At 42.6% G+C, this 17746-nt stretch overlaps 1 protein-coding gene across 5 annotated transcripts in view; it reads left to right on the top strand.

The window, feature by feature from the left end:
* Window positions 1-17746, top strand: part of DYM (dymeclin) — a 282022-nt gene that overhangs the window by 72272 nt on the left and 192004 nt on the right. For all 5 annotated transcript variants that reach the window (XM_061614422.1, XM_061614383.1, XM_061614393.1 and 2 more), the window contains 2 exons: window positions 11488-11613; window positions 17444-17586. In XM_061614422.1, coding sequence (XP_061470406.1) covers window positions 11488-11613; window positions 17444-17586 — 269 coding nt within the window. The remainder of the gene's footprint in view (window positions 1-11487; window positions 11614-17443; window positions 17587-17746) is intronic.

The raw sequence follows: 17746 nt of genomic DNA, 5'->3' as shown, positions 1-17746 counted from the left end.
CATTCCACTAGGTCAGCTGCCACTACGGCTGCCTTAGCAACCAATGCTCCTCTAGCAGAGATTTGCAGAGCGGCTGTATGGTCTACCCCAAATTCTTTCATAAGACATTATAAGATAGACCGTTACGCTTCTGCTGATGCCTCATTCGGGAGGCGTGTTTTACAACACGTTATTTCTGCTAAGTAGCCAAGAGGCGGTCCCTCCCTATTAGGGGCTGCTTTGGTACATCCCACGTGATGTCGGACTACCTAAGGAAAATGTACCATTGGTATCACCTGAAGGGTGATTTTCTTAGGTAGTCCGACATCACGGCCCTCCCTTTTTGGAGGATTTGGGGTTTTTTGCTACCTTACCACTTATTACTCTTCAGTGTTATAATATTTAAACGTTTTTACCAAGTCAAGACCAATTTGGACCTGTTTAATATGCTTGCGATCTTTGGGTCATGTTTTGAGACACTGTTTCCTTGCTGTTAGGCCCATTGGCCTTTTATGTCTTTTCAGATATGTCTCTCACTTCGGTCTCGTCACGAATGAACTGGAGTGGGAGGGGCTCAATGCCCCAGGTCTTGACTTTGATCCATTCTTGCCTTTGGACACTAGATGGCGCTATATCCCACGTGATGTCAGACTACCTAAGAAAATCACCCTTCAGGTGATACCAATGGTACATTTTCTAGATCAGTTTCAATTGGGATTTAGTCCCAGTCCCTGTCGATTGGTTTCCAGGCGCAATTCAAAGCGCTGACCAAAAGATGAACACAAAGAACAGAACAAAAGATGTATTCACATCACAGTCCAAATGCCTGAGAGAATAAGCACCTAAAAGCTGACAACAATGGTGCCAGGTAAGTCTTCCTTGGGTTCATATGGGGAAAAGTGGTCTTTGAGGTATTGGGATCCCAAGCTATGTAAGCCTTTGTAGGGTCAAAGTCTCATACAGCTCAGGATCCCAATACCTCAAAGGCCGCTTCTGCCCATATGAAGCTATCTGGACACTATGATGCTATCAGAGGCATTTCTCCATATGCCTCTTCCAAGGGAAGCATGTAGGGTGGCAGTGAGAGAGTGGGTGGGAATCCCTTGGCTGTGGAGAGCTTTCCCAAGGGAGGCTTGTCTGGCACTAACTTTGGCAGCATTTAGGTGCCAGCCATTTTTATTCTCTCAAGCGTTTGGACTTTGATGTGGTTTGATATTTTGACCTGTTCTTGGTGTTCATCTTTTGGTTGGGTGAGGAAAGATATTTTCCTTGTTAACTGATTGATTGCGGATGAATGCTTTTAGTATTATGTGTAGTTTTACAATTAAAAATACAATAAAATAACAAAATTGTAAGTTGCTTTGAGACCCCCTTTTTGTAAATAGTAGTGACTACATGAATAAAAATAAATCCCATCATCTCTGACCATCGCCCATGCTGACTGAGGCTGATGGGAGTTGCTGAGGAGAATGGTGGTCCACAACACCTGGAGGGTGCCACATTGGCTACTCCTGCAATAGGTGTTCAAAAGAGGAGAAAGAAATGAATTAAGACTGGCATTACATGCCCAAGATGATATCAGCCTGGTCATGTTAGGACTCCTTTAAAGCAAAGTAGTAGAAAGGGCTTTTTACTAATGATTCCTGAGACTAATGATTCCTGAGGATTTTCAAAAGGCTCTGGGGAGTTTTTCAGCTGATAAGGCTGGTGCTCCTGTCGAAGCCCTGGTGGAACTGTGGAATGCAGAAATGACCCGGGCAGTTGACACGATCACTCCTGTGCGCCCTCTTCGGTGTAGAGCTCATGCAGCTCCATGGTATACTTTGGAGCTGAGAGCGATGAAACAGCATAGAAGACGGCTTGAGTGCAGATGGAGGCAAACTCCTGATGGATGCAATGATGCACTGGTAAGTGCCTACACTAAGCTGTATTTAGAGGCAGTGAGGGCAGCAAAGAAGCAACATTTTGCTGCCACCATTAAATCATCGATCTGCCGCCCAGCTGAGCTTTTTAAAATAGTCTGAGGGCTATTACATTCTGGCCCTACGGACATGGTGGAGTCATCGCAGGCGCGGTGTAATGAATTTGCTAGGCACTTCCAGGATAAAATCTCTTGCATCCGCCAGGACTTAGACTCCAATGTTGTAGCAGTAGAATCGAATGAGGTGTCCAGCACACAGTCTCGTCCTAATTTTTTGGATGAGTTTCAGTTGGTACAGCTTGAGGACGTTGACAAGGTGCTTGGACTGGTGCGTGCGACCACTTCTAAGTTGGATCCTTGCCCTTCTTGGCTTATAAAAGCTAGCAGGAATGGAACAGCCGGCTGGGCCAGGGCAGTGATTAACGCTTCATTGCGGGAAGGAGTGGTCCCTGGCCTCCTGAAAGAGGCGATTGTGAGACCACTCCTGAAGAAAACGTCCCTGGACCCGGAAAACCTTAACAACTATAGGCCGGTAGCTAACGTTCCATTCCTTGGCAAGGTCCTGGAACGAGTGGTTGCCAACCAGCTCCAGACACTCTTGGATGACACCGATTATCTGGATCCATTTCAGTCGGGTTTTAGACCCGGTTTTGGCACGGAGACAGCCTTGGTCGCCCTGTATGATGACCTCTGTCGGGAGACAAACAGGGGGAGTGTGACCCTGTTGATTCTCCTTGATCTCTCAGCGGCTTTCGATGCCATCGACCATGGTATTCTTCTGGGATGACTCACTGATTTGGGAGTGGGCGGTACTGTATGGCAATGGTTCCGCTCCTACCTGGTGGGTCGTCTCCAGAGGGTAGCGCTTGGGGAGCATTGCTCGGCACGCTGGGATCTCCAGTATGGGGTCCCGCAGGGGTCAGTTCTATCCCCCATGCTTTTTAATATCTATATGAAGCCGCTGGGTGTGGTCATTAGGAGCTTTGGAGTGCGTTGCCATCAGTACGCTGATGACACGCAGCTCTATTTCTCCTGTTCATCTTCTCCAGGTGAGTCTGTCGACGTGCTGAACCGATGTCTAGCTGCGACAATGGACTGGATGAGAGCTAACAAACTGAGGCTTAATCCAGACAAGACTGAGATGCTGCTGGTGGGTGGTTCTCCTGACAGGATGGGGGATGTTCGACCTGTTCTGGAAGGGGTTGCACTCCCCCTGAAGGAGCAGGTTCGTAGCTTGGGAGTTCTTTTAGATCCATCCCTGTCACTTGAGGCTCAGATAGCCTTGGTGGCACGGGGTGCTTTTTACCAGCTTCGACTGGTGGCCCAGCTACGCCCCTATCTGGACAGAGAGAGCCTCGCTTCAGTAGTTCATGCGCTGGTAACCTCGAAATTAGATTACTGCAATGCGCTCTACGTGGGGCTGCCTATGAAGATGGTTCGGAAACTGCAGCTTGTGCAGAATGCAGCGGCCAGACTGCTCACGGGGACCAGACGGTTTGACCACATAACACCGATTCTGGCCCGCTTGCACTGGCTGCCTATTTGTTTCCGGGCCCGGTTCAAAGTGCTGGTTTTGACCTACAAAGCCTTACATGGCACAGGACCACAATACCTGTTGGAACGCCTTCCCCGTTACGAACCTGCCTGTACACTACGCTCATCATCAAAGACCCTCCTCCAAGTTCCTACTTACAGGGAAGCTTGGAGGGTGGCAATGCGGAAAAAGGCTTTTTCTGTGGTGGCCCCCGAACTGTGGAACGATCTCCCAGAGGAGATACGCCTGGCGCCAACGTTACTATCTTTCCGGCGCCAGGTTAAAACTTTTCTCTTCACCCAGGCTTTTTAACATGTTTGTATGCGCTGATACTGTTTTTAATTTTTTAACATTTTAAACTTTTAACTTGTTTATATTGCTACACGTTTATTGTATTTTTGATGTTTCTTGTCTTGTGAACCGCCCAGAGAGCTTCGGCTATGGGGCAGTCTATAAGTTTAATGAAATAAATAAATAAATAATGAAATAAAATAAATTACAGCTAGTTTGTATGCACATAGAGGCTGGAATAATTTTGGATGCTTTGCTTTCAAAGCTACATTTTCCTTCACTTTTCCTTTTGGAAAAAGCAGCAAAGTTGCACATCCTTTTGTCCAAATCTGATTTATAGTAAAAATTGGGGTACCCCCACCCAAGTGAGGCTTTCTGAACTGTCCTTGTGTTTGGTTACCTCCTTATTGGTATATGTACTGTCTTTCTCTGGACTGCCTTCAAGTCGATCCCGACTTATGGCGACCCTATGAATAGGTTTTTCATGGTAAGTACTATTCAGAGGTGGTTTTACCATTGCCTTCCTCTGAGGCTGAGAGGCAGTGACTGGCCCAAGGTCACTCAGTGAGCTTCATGGCTGTGTGGGGATTCGAACCCTGGTCTCCCAGGTCGTAGTGCAGCACCTTAACCACTACACAGCACTGGCTCTCTATGTATTGTCTAGCCTTGAAAAATATCAGTAGAATTTGTTTTCTGTCTTTCTCAGATTAGCCGCTGAAGTTCAGGTTTTTCTGTTGGAGCCCTTTTATTTTTCACATTACTGATCACTTGGACTTTGAATAGCCATTTAGTATCCTAATAAAGGCACAGCTGATTTCTTTGGAAACCATGTCATGAAACATGGTCGTGTTGTCATTACGTTAATTTTTGGGTAGTTGTTGTCTAATGAATTTGGGCATGATTTAGAAAAGTCATTCTGTTATGCAAAGAGGCATTGTTGGTACTTCCTGGAGCAGTGATACTTCTGTCTGGGACAGATTAGAAGAAATGCTGAGAGGTGAGAAGATTGAGTGGTATAGGCACATTCATAAATAATTCTCTTTGTTGGAAGGCAGGGGCTGTATGGAGACGAGTGATAGCGCGTCACCCCATTTGAAAACAGTCTGCAACCACAGTCAAGCCCTATAAAAATCACCAGGCTCCAGAGTTCTATGAAATTAGTTCGAGGAGCCTAAGGGTGCAGTAGATTGTCATTTCTTGAACAGTAGCAACCTCATCCCCTCAAAAAATGCTGAATGGCAAGAGATTGTGAAAGAATTGTCAAAAGCAATTTGTGATATGGAATGGTTGAAGTGGTAAAGACCTTTGCCTAAGACCCTGGGCTGAACTGAGAGCAGGTTATAGCTAAATTAATGGCACCTCACCTTGCCTGTTGGGTTGTTGCATATCAGTCACCCAGGTGACTACTTTTCTTTAAATAGGATACTCTTGGGGAAGAATGCCACTGTTCTGAGACCAAAATTGTTCTGTTTCTAGGAATGAAATTTACTGAAGGCGGTTTGCTAGGGAAAGTGACCCATTGGGGTTAGATGTCTGGGTGAGAAATCTAGAAAGTGAAGCCACCAAAATAGAGTGCGTGTTCTAGAGCTAATCAAACAACTCATTATATTAAATGCAATACATAAAAATAGAATTTCAGGTCAAAATAAGGGATTTTGATAGTTTTGCCTATACCAATTTTTCTGATATTTTAATGGTGTGCAAATGAACGCTTTAAAAAATGTAGTTCTCTGAGTGATACTACTAATTCAAAACATTCATGCAAGGCTTTAACATGTCAGAGATCCCAGAGGCTTTTATTTGCTTTATTTATTATATGTCTCTGCCATCTGGATATGTGTGCGGGTAATGTTTAAATCTCTTTCTACCAGTCATTCTGCCAGAATTATAGATGATGTTGTTTTTTAAGAAACAAGGTTGGTCAGCACTTTGAAGACCATTAAATATAATGGGTAGTGGAAATGCTTAGAAAGAGTTCTAGGCTTTTCAGATCACACAACTGTTCTGTGTGCCCAGGCTAATGGGCATCGGAAGCTTCACCTACTGCCCACCTCCAATTTTTTTTAAAGGGTATCTGACAGAACCTTGAAATGTTAAAATTAAACCTAAAACTGCAAGAGCTGCTTTAATATGTACCTAATAGACAGTATGTTGAGACATCTTACTAAATCATAGTTTAGCATGATGCGAATGAACTGCAGCAAGTCTTGGGCTTGAGTTCCTCCTATGTTTCTCCTGCTCCCATGTTGCTGAAAATAGGAGTTCAGAAGCTTTCATTTCCACATCTGATTAACAAAATGTGATTAAGATTAGCTCTCGTTTGTTTGAAAAAGCCAACCTGAAAAAAGCAGAAAATGAAAGCTTTTGAACTTCTTCCAGCTAAATAAAAGGTGGAGAAATAGAAGCCGCAAGGAGGCTTGAGGCTTGCTATGACTCAGGTCATTCACATTGATCTAAATTATGGTTTAGTGTGATGTCTGAATGCAACCACTGGCTGCTTTCAGACTTAATGGCAAACTATGGTTGCTGTTATTAGCATGAACAACCTTGATCTCATGTGTTCTCTCCTCCTCTTCCTCTATGTATAAAGGAAGGAGATTAGAAGGTTCCTATCTTGGGTTAATGGCAAACCAGTGTTTGCTGTTGCATCCAAATGCAGCAAAATATGGTTGCTGTGCTGGGATGCAACAGCAAGCTGAGTTTTTTCTATTAACCAACTTAGGAAGCACCTAATTTCATTTCATGTGTAAAGGAAAGAGAAGAATGCCATCACAAGCCTGCTTGTGCTCATAAACTGCAAACCATGGTTTGCCTTTATGTCTGAATGCAGCCAGTTTGTAAGAGTAAATCATGATGTTAAAAAGTCCAGAAAAACATATATACAGTGGAGAGAGAGGGAGACAGAGAGGCAAATACTTTTCTTTCATACCACATATAGATGATTTTTATTTTTACATTTGAATTATAGGACCACAGTCATGTTAAAATAAAGTTGGCTGAATTGCTTTCTGCCAGTATAATAAGGCGTGTGTAGGTTTTCCCCAGGTAGCATGCCATCACGTGAGTTATAGTGCCTCCTAGCATCCGAAGGCAAGAATGCACAGGAGTCAAGACCCAGGCTGCTCCTTAATTGTGTAGGTTCTATGGCTTGTTAGAAAATGGAAAGCCCTTAATACAACATATTAAACCAAAATGTTTTTAACAATTGAATATAAAGGGAGGGAGGGAGCAGAAATCAATATACTGAGTATCTGAGGTTTAACCAAAGACCATGAAATGACTTGTGAACAAGGGATCTTAATTCCCTCTTGTAGCTTCTGAATGCACTCCCTTCCTTTCTGTGGAGGTGGGAGAATTAACTGTAAATATTTCCTGTTATTTTCATTAAGAATAGGGTGGCAGATAAGGTCATAGTTGGACTTTTGCTTTAAAAAAAAGTAAATTGGGAGGTTTCCCAAACATTTCTTGATGGCTGTAACTAGTGTATTCCTTGCATGCATATTTGCCATTAGTGGGTGTTAATTTTGGGAGCTATGCCAAGAGGAAAGATCATGTTCACATTGAGTCCTTGTATTTATACACTGAGACCAATAACCAGATACTCATTTTGCTTTTCGGTGTTTTAAATGACATCCCTTTCACCTTTTCTGGTGGATCTACCAGAAGTATGGCAATTAAACCCTGTTCCTGTATTATTTGAAACTTGCAACATGAAATGGCCTATGCTGGCAATCTTCCTAAATTCATGAAGTTTTAACCCATAATGCTTTGGGTGGAAGTTGAAGAATAAGAAATGGCAAAAAGAAGCCAATGCCGGCCAATCTATAGTTATACCTTGTGGAATATCTCTGCCATCCTGGCAACATATATTAAAGTTAAAGAGAAAATTATTAACCATAAAGATACCACTTCTGCATACTAAAAGTAAGAATCGGGTAGGCTTGTATTTAAAAAGTGAACAATATAAGGTGACCATTATATTGAATGTTATATTTTTGTACTTTCTGGAATGGTGACCATGAAAACTGCCTGACACATAAGGCAGGGCACACCCTCGACTTGGTCTTTGCTCCAGATGAAGGAAGGGGTGTTCTGGAGATGGGGTGGTGGGTGTCACCCCATTGTCATGGTCAGACCACTTCTTGGAGAGGTTTAGACTTATTGCTCCGATCCTCCCCTGCAGGGGTGGTGCACAGATTAAGATGGTCCGCCCCCGGAGGCTAATGGAATCCACTGGATTCCTGAATGCCCTGGGGGAGTTCCCAGTAGATAGAGCAGGTGATCTTGTTGAAGCCCTTGTCAAGCTGTGGAACAACGAGATGCATTGGGCTCTTAACATGGTTGCCCTTGAGTGCCCTCTCTAGCATTGTGGAGCCTGGCTTGCACCGTACACCAGGGAGCTTTGGACAAAGAAACAGGATGAACAACGGCTAGAGTGCAAATGGCAAAAGATGTGCTGTGATGCTGATCAGGCACAAGCAAAACATCATAATCATGCCTACTGTGTGACGGTGAGAGCGGTGAAGAACGCCCACTTCTCTGCCACCATTGCATCCTCACATAGCCATCCAGTGGAGCTTTTCTGTATTGTCAGGGGTCTGCTGACATCACCTCCAGGAAATGGAATTTCAGACCCTCAGAATCCCACCGTGAATGGTTTGCAAGGCACTTTGGGGGAAAGGTTGCTCGCCTCCATAGCAGTCTTGATGCCCCATCCACATCTACTGTAGTCCCCAGTGAGGTGTCCAGTGCATTTCAATTGATGCAGCCTGATGACATGGACAAGTTGCTTGTGACGATGCAACCAGCAACGTGTCCTCTCAACCCTTGCAGTTCTTGACTTATTAAAGTTGCCAAGGGGATATGACTTAGTGGATCCAGGGTACAGTCAATGCTTCAGTGTGGGAAGGAGTGGTCCCAGCCACCCTGAGAGAGGTGGTGATCCATTTGCTCGTGAAAAGTGCATCCCGGACCCACTGGTTTGTGACAACTACCACCTGGTTGCAAATATCCCCCTTTTAGAAAGAATTGCACAAGATGATTGTGGCACAGCAATTGCAAGTACTCTTGGATGAAACAGATTATCTTGACCCATTCCAATCTGGGTTCAAGCCTGGTTATGGGACTGCATCGGTCTTGGTTGCCCTGATAGATGATCTTTTTCGGGAGAAGGACGGGGGAGTTTGACCCTGTTACTCTTATTTGATCTCTCAGCAGCTTTTGATACCATTGACCGTGGTATCCTTCTGGGGCGACTTGGTGAGATGGGTATTAGAGGCATTGTTTTACAGTGGTTCCAATACTATCTCCAGAGTCATTTTTGGAGAATAGCATTGAGTGATTGTCTTTTGGCCCCCTGGCAGTTGTTCTGTGAGGTGCCACAGGGTACCATCTTATCCCCCATGCTGTTTAACATCTATATGAAGCCCTTGGGAGCGGTCATCAGGAGATTTGGGGCAAGGTGTCAGCAGTACGCTGATGATATCCAGTTCTGAATCAGGAGAGGCTGTGCAAGTCCTGTACTGGTGCCTGAATTCAGTGGTTGGCTGGATGAGGGCCAATAAACTGAGTCTGAATCCTAGCAAGATGGAGGCACTGTGGGTTGGTAGTTCCCAAGTTTGGATAATTGGTCATTTGCCTGCTTTGGATGGGGGTCATACTCCCTCTGAAAGAGCAGATTTGTAGCCTGGGGGTGCTCCTGGATCCATCTTTGTCACTAGAGGTCCAGGTAACCTTAGTGGCTAGGAGTGCCTTTTACCAGCTTTGGTTGGTAAGACAGCTGCAGCCATTTCTGGACCGGGATAGCTTAACCACTGTTGTCCATGCACTGGTAACCTCCAGGCGGGATTACTGTAATGCTCTGCATTGTGGGGCTGTCCTTGAGGTTGGTCTGGAAGCTGCAGCTGATGCAAAATGTGGTGGTGCGACTGCTCATTGGGGTAGGGTATTGCCGACATGTAACCCTGCTGCTGAAAGAATTGCACTGGCTTCCCATTAGCTACCAGACCATGTTCAAGGTTCTGGTTTTGGTGTACAAAGCCCTATACAGCTTGGGACCAGGATACCTGAAAGATCATCCCTTATTATCCCTTATATACCCAATTGATCACTGAACTCTGCAGGTGAGGGCTGCTCCGTACAACATAGGAAGTGGACTTTAAGTGTTGTGGCACCTACCCTTTGCAATTCCCTCCCCTTAAATATTAGACAGGCGCCATCTCTGTTATCTTTTTGGTGCCTTTAGAAGACTTTCCTCTTACAACAAGCCTTTTAAGTAGAGACCTTATCCCAGTCTGCGTCTGTGTTGGAATTGCTTTTTAAAATGTTTTTAAAGCTTTTTTTAAAAAAAATATGTTTTGCTTTAATATATTTTAAAGTTTCAGAGTTTTTTTAGTGGTTTTGTTTGCCACCCTGGGCTCCTACTGGGTGGAAGGGCGGTATATGAAACAAACAAACAAATAAATAAATAATACAGACATCTTTGCCACATGGGGTAGGAGCTGTTTTTCCAGGAGCATCTCTTATCTGACTGGGGAAACTTATAAAGAACAAAGCACAAGGATACTTATTTCAAAGGTGATGCTAGAAAACTGCACAAGGATGGCACACATTTGTGAAGCATTCCATTTATTAGAAAAAATATGTTGGAGAACATTTTTTTGATAGTTGAAACACTCCAGTTTCTTGCTATTAACTAACATGCTTCAAATACCAAGGCAGTTCCTTTGTCTTAAATATTTGCGTGTAGCACATCTCTTGAATAAGTTTATTGTCCTTTCAAGAGAACACTTACATTGTATATCACTTAAATATTTTTAATGTTGAGCGGTTTAGATATTTTCTGACTAAATAAATTGCTAAGTGTTCCTTTTTTGTCTTATGTTTGGAGGTACACATTATGCGCAACCTGTGTTGAGTCCCATCCCCCCTTGTTATGTGTAGGATTACTTACTACTTACTGTGTGGCTTGAAAGTGTTGTGTTTCCACATCTGCCACTGTTGGGTGGAGAAGCACACAATATGATGTCACAACATGGGGTGGGGGCAAAAATCCTCTACATTATGGGGATGCTATATTTGGCAGCAGCATGTCTCACACATTGTCTAGCTGAATGTGGGCATTTTATAGGAAATAGTAGTAGTTGTAATAATGAGGCCCCATATTTCAGACAAACCAAAGCAAAGAAAATACATGAGAGTCAGTGCACTGTAGTGGTTAGAGATTGTTGAATAGGGCCAGGGAGACCGGGGCTGGGGCTCAAATCCCCACTGAGCCATGAAGGTGTTTTGGTGAACTTGGGCCAATAGCTCTCTCTCACCCTAACCTATCTTGTAGCACTGTTACAGGATGAAATGGTGTGTGTGTGTGTGTGTAAAAACAATGTACAGTGCCTTGAGGTGCTTGGAGAAAAGGCTGGATATAAATGTAGTAAATAAAAAAATCATAGTGTGTTCCATTTAAATTATTGATAAGACAAAAGAAGGGTGGTGGCTATTGGAACTTAAGATGAAACAATGAGAGAGCTAGAAATGGGACTGTATTGAATAGTTTATTCTCAATTCACTGCATTCATCTTGAAGACCGTCTGAGACTTATTGTTGACAGGGGCTGGGGGTCTTTTCTTATTCTCAAGGACTCCTTTGCACCAGGCTTATTACAAACACATTCATTTTAAGTATTTGCACATAATTGAAAAATTCAGCTCGTAAATATATATTCATTGGTTTCATTAATCCTCTTACTATTATTTTTTCCTTGCAGAGACATAACATACAGCATTTCTCTAGAAGCTGTGACGACTTTGGTTGTTTTCCTCTCTTGCCAACTTTTCCACAAGGAAATTCTGCGGGAAAGCATCATTCACAAATACCTCATGCGTGGTCGATGGTATGTCAAACCACAGTGCCACTTTCTATGTAGATGGTTTTTATTACTGGAGTTTGCCAAGTTCTTGTATTTGCCATCTCAATATTATAAATGTTTCATTGTAGCTCTGATACCAAAGTACAGTAGGGCCCCACTTTTCGGCAGCTCACTTTGCAGCGTTCCACTAATACGTCGGCTTTCAGTTAGAGTAAGGCCCCACTCATACGGTGCTTGTTCCGATTTTATGGCATTTTTCGGGCATCAGGCGCCATTCGATTGAATGAGTTCCGCTTTTCAGCGGGTTTCACTTTTAGGTGGGGGTCTGGAACATAACCCACCGTATGAGTGGGGACCTACTGTATCTCTTAAACTGATCGTGAACTGAATCTTACAACTCTGGGAGATGAGAAAATGTTCAGCTTATCTAAATAGAAGTGTGCCAAGGGAGTAAAAATAGATGCTGATGTTAAATGTAAAGTACTTTATGTATAAAATACATAGAATATTAGGCAGGTGCCATCTCTGCTATCTTTTCGGCACCTTTTGAAGACTTTCCTCTTTCAACAAGCCTTTTAGGTTGAGACCTATCCCAGCCTGCGTCTGTGTTAGAATTCCTTAATATGTTTTTAATAATGTTTTTAATCCTTTTAAAAAGTGTTTTTAAAATGTTTTTAACGCTGTTTTGTTTTAATGTATTTTAAGATCTGTTTTTATGATGTTTTAAAGTGTTTTTAGCGCTTTGTTTGCCGCCCTGGGCTCCTACTGGGAGGAAGGGTGGGATACAAATTAAATAATAAATATATCTTTATCTATATATCTATATCTATACATGTGTGAGAGTCTGTTCATACAATCCCACTTTATAATAAATATGTGTAATCCTGGCGAGTATGGAAGGTTCAGCAGGTATAGAACAATTTTTAAAAATTGTAGAACCTTTTTAATTGAACAAAATGCTTCACAATTTTTATTTCATTTATTTGTTCACCATCACCTGTGGCACTGTTTCTCAAACGGTGGGGTGGGTTTCCTTTGTGGGCGATGGGGGTGAGATGAGAAATCCGTTAATAGGTAAGGCAAGGGTGGAGAACCTTTGACCCTCCAGAAGTTGTTGAACTACAACTCCCTTGCTGGGGCTGATGGGAGTTGTAGTTCAGCAACTTCTGGAGGGCCAAGGTTCTCCCACCCCTGGTTTAAGGGACAGGGTGTGAAGGGTTGTCAGTGTGGCTATCAGAGGCTGAACATTTACAATCTTTGTCAGCTGTGTGGACCATTTGAGAAGGGGCATTTCACCTTTAGCAGCTGGGCAGCAACAGGAAGAGAACATATTGTCCTTCCAACTGCAACCCTTGGTTGCTGCTTCCTCATTGCAGTATTCCTGCTGGTCTCCTGACCCCAGACTCCAATGAAACAGGGCTAATAGTGGCAGACCATGGGAGCCTGATTCAGAGGCAAGTCCAGAGCCCTTGTCCCTGTCCCTCTTATATAGGGGGAGCTGCTTCACTGAGAATCCATGCTATTCCCCACCCCCTGGAATATATGATAGGTTTTCAAATAAATAAATAAACCAGCTGGGGATTCTTTGTGATTTGGATTTTGGTTAACTGTGCACAGAATGCAGTGCCCTGTTTATTTTTTTGAATTTGTTAACAATGTGTCTAATACTGTAAACTGAAACTCTTATTTAAATTCTTTTTTTAAAAAAAACATCTTGGAATGATATCCAAAGAGACCTGTAAGTTCACTCAGACATTCTATGCGCATACTAGGACTTTTTTCAAATTTTCTTTATGGCTATAGCTTCTTTATGGAGCTCTCTGGATCCCACCGCAGATTGGGTCCCTGAAGAGGTGGGGTATGTTTAGAAGGTGGGGCCAGAGTCCAAAAGAATTTGAGAAGCACTGACTTGCAGGAAAGTTGGGTTGTGAGACAATGAGTTTCATGGATAAGTGAGGATTTTAACTTGGACCTAGATAATCTCCCATGTTCGAGTGCAACCATGCAACTCTTGCACCATATTAACAGCAACTCTTTTCTAAATATGTTTAGTGGCTTGTTTTTGTTTATGTTGTACATATCTCTTCTTTACCACTAAAACACCAAGAAGAAAGTGATTATAGTCATAACAGCATGTGCTAGAAAAATGCTATTATGTAGCCAATATGTCATAAGCATGGAATCTGATGTTTATTTCCTTTCTGTGAATAAATACATCCTGCATAATTCAGGGGTGAGGAGTTTGTAGTTTGTAGCTTAAATCAGGATTATGATGCCAAGTGTAAACCATACGTTAACTAATTTTTTGTTGTCTGAGACTGCAGTCACGAGAAATTCCCAGAAATTCCCAGTAGCCCCCTTACTTCTCTAAATGAAGTTGTCTCCACTGTTTCCATCCCCTTTAATAAGCTGAGGCATAGGCAAATTCAGTTGACTATTGAGATTATTGACCAATATGTACAACAGTGGGGAAGGTGACACCAAGGGTTTCACTTTCTTTATGATGATAAATGCAGTTAGAAAAAGCTTTCAGTGTGCATGGACAACCATAGCAAGTACTTATTTTGCAAAATGCAAATGTAAGCACTGTGGTGGGTTTAAGATAGCTTCTTCAGGCAAGCAAGCCTAGAGACTTGTGCATTCCTTTGGGTATTTTCAACTTTTTTTCTGTTGAACAGCAGATTTGTTACCCTCTCCTAAAAGTAACGGTGTCCCCGCACTTATAGTGCGAGCCGTTTCCAACTCTTAGGGTGACGTCTTGCGACGTTTACTAGGCAGACCGTATATATGGGATGGAATTGCCAGTTCCTTCCCTGGCCTTTCTTTACCCCCCAGCATATTCCGGGTACTCATTTTACCAACCACGGATGGATGGAAGGCTGAGTGGACCTCGAGCCCTTTTACCGGAGATTCAACTTCCTCCTTCCATTGGAATTGAACTCCGGCCATGAGCAGAGCTTTGGCTGCGTTACCGCCGCTTACCACTCTGTGCCACGGAGGATCCCCTCTCGTACCACACCATAAATTGCTTCAGTTTCAAAAACAATTTGCTATGTGGCCCAGCAGACGGCTCTTTGAAGAGACAAAGTCCCAACTTTGGGTACTTAATTGCATAGTTCTCTAGTTTGGTCCATATTTTTAAATTTGGTGACCTTGGCATTCATGAAGTTTCCTTGGCTAAGTGGATGGTGGTGTTAGTGGTCATTTTTAAACAGGATTTGATGAAGGATTGTAGAATATGGTAGGTCACTACTTCTCATGGAGATTCTTTTTGGTTTTAATCATGTAGTTTTCTTTCATTACACAGCAGAGATGGGGAACCTTTTCAGACCAAGGGCCAGATCTTCATCTGCCATCTCTGGCAGGCCAAAGTTAATGTAGTGATGACAGGTGATGCTTCCCTTTGAAGGCTTGATTTTTGGGACTTTATAGCAAACCTGAAGGCATGCTCCAATCCACTTAGGATGGGAACATGCTTTCAGATGACTCCCCGCCACGCTACTCCCTCAAACCTCTGTGGTCTGAAGGAAAATGGTGGAGGGCATTGAAGGCACATTCCAATTGGCCCATCAGCTGAAGGGTAGATAGGAATGTGCCTTCAAACACTCACCCTCACTAGTGATATCAGCTGATGGGCGGGTGAGCATGGTTTGGGGGAAATGGCCCTGGGGGCCAAATTGAACCCCTTGGGGGCCATGATCAGCTTAGAGGCTGGAGGTTCCCCACCCCTGTTATGCAGTTTACCTTTCATTAAATCTTGATTGTATCTCCTCTAAAAGTGAAGGCTTGTTTTGGTAATGACTAATACTTTGTACCTTTATAGTGGCAATACTAAATGCACTCTATGAGGTTCCTCTCAGTCAACCATGAGTTTTGTTTAATCATCAGACCATAAACCCTTAAGATATTTTTTATATTCCACCTTGATCACCTTAATTATATTCCAAAATATATCTTCTGTTGGGGCAGTGTTGGTGGTCCCCTACAGCCCTGAGGTTTGGATACCTTTTACTAGGAACCAAGCCTTTAATGTGGCAGGCCTGCCCTGTGGAACTCCTTGCCAAAAGTAGTTTGGTGGGAATCATCCCTGCTTATTTTAGATGTCTTCTCAAAACTGTACTCGTCAGAAAAGCCTTTGGAATTTTTTTACCAACCAGTTTATTGACATGCTATTGATGTTTATACTGATGTTGCCATTTGTTGTTATGTGCCTTCAAGTTGATTTTGACTTATGGCGACCCTATGAATCAACAACCTCCAATAGCATCTGTTATAAACCACCCTGTTCAGATCTTGTAAGTTCAGGTTTGTGGCTTCCTTTATGGAATCAATCCATCTCTTATTTGGCCTTCCTCTTTTTCTACTCCCTTCTGTTTTTCTCAAAATTATTGTCTTTTCTAGTAAATCATAAATAAATATTAGGCAGGCGCCATCTCTGCTATCTTTTCGGCACCTTTTGAAGACTTTCCTCTTTCAACAAGCCTTTTAAGTTGAGACCTGTCCTGGTCTGCGTCTGTGTTAGAACTGTTTTTAATATGTTTTCTTTAATAATATGTTTTTAACCCTTTTTTAAAAAAATTGTTTTTAGCGTTGATTTGTTTTAATGTATCTTGAGGCCTTTTTATGATGTTTTAAAGTGTTTTTAGCATTTCTGTTTGCTGCCCTGGGCTCCTGCTGCGAGGAAGGGCGGGATATAAATCAAATAATAAATAATAAGAATAAATAAATCATTTCTTCTCAATATGTGTCCAAAGTATGATAACCTCAGTTTCATCATTTTAGCTTAGCATTTTTTTATGAACACTGCCTTCTTTTTTTTAACAAAGTGCATTTTATAAATATTCAATAAAATAAAATAACTTGTTAGAATTCAAAAATTACACAAAGATCGTTCAAAAACCCATTAAATAAATAAATAAATAAATAAAAAGATCTTGCAAAAAGCCAATTGGGAAAATATGTTCTAAAATGAATTTTCCATTTGCTATGCAGGGTAACCAACATGATTCCCTCCAGCTGTTGTTGGACTACAGCTCCTGTCATGCCTGACCATTGGCCATGCAAGTTGGGGCTGACAGGAGATTCAGTTAAATTTCACACATTGGCTACGCCTGCTTTATACTAAGGAGGGTTGATTTAAGTTAAGTACTCCGGAAATCAAATGACTTGTGAATCAAGGAAGCATTGAATATGTAATGGAATATCTAATTTACACCTCTCTTGTCTAGGCTGGCCATTTTCCTCCACAGCGTTTAAAAGAATGAATGAGTAGCTGTTGGCTATTTCGTTATAAATAGGATGGAAACAGGGACAGCCAAATTTTACTGTTTAGTTAAGGGACAATGAACTTCCATAACAAATATGCCTGACTAAGCTTTGGAAGCCTGGGGGGCACCTAACAAAATGGAAGCTCTAAAAATGGCAATAGACTAGGACCATCAGATGCATGCTTAGTAGTATGTCTGATTGCAGTTGGGGGCTTGGCATTCAAATACTTGTGTCTAGTTCAGCCTTTCCAAACTAGTGGGCCACCAGATGTCGTTGGACCACAATTCCCATCTTTCCTGACCATTGGCAATGCTGGCTGAGGCTGATGGGAGTTGTGGTCCAACAACATCTGGTGGCCCACTAGTTGGGAAAGGCTGGTCTAGTTATTGGTTATCTAGACTGCAATACTCTCGCCTGTATCTCCTACTGACCTATTGTCAATTTTTTAATCTATTTAAACCTTGGAATTTTATATCATTTTGTTAAAGTGTTATTGATCCCAGTGAATAGGATGATGAGAGTTACAAATTTACATTTGATTCTAGTACCATGGCAACTCATTTGTGGCTCTTTTTTGTATTCTCAGTCTTCCATACACTAGCAGACTTGTGAAAACATTGCTATATAACTTCATCCGACAAGAGAGAAGCCCCCCCCCAGGCACACATGTCTTTCAGCCAGAGTCGGATGGAGGAGGACTGCTGTACGAAATTGCATCAGGAGTAGCAAGTGAGTTTTTGTGTACCAATGCTACATATGTCTCTGTCCATATGCCATTTGAGGCGTTGATTCTACTGCATGCGTGTTTTGCTTCCTTTTCTGCAAGAATGAAGATGTGTTTATGGGGGCAGTAGGAAAAATAGAAGCAGACCATGACTAAAGCTGTGGA

Source organism: Rhineura floridana, chromosome 1, assembly GCF_030035675.1.
Source record: "Rhineura floridana isolate rRhiFlo1 chromosome 1, rRhiFlo1.hap2, whole genome shotgun sequence".
Classification (NCBI taxonomy): domain Eukaryota; kingdom Metazoa; phylum Chordata; class Lepidosauria; order Squamata; family Rhineuridae; genus Rhineura; species Rhineura floridana.
The sequence above is the reverse complement of the archived record's forward strand: the minus strand, read 5'-3'. Positions and strand labels throughout refer to the sequence as shown.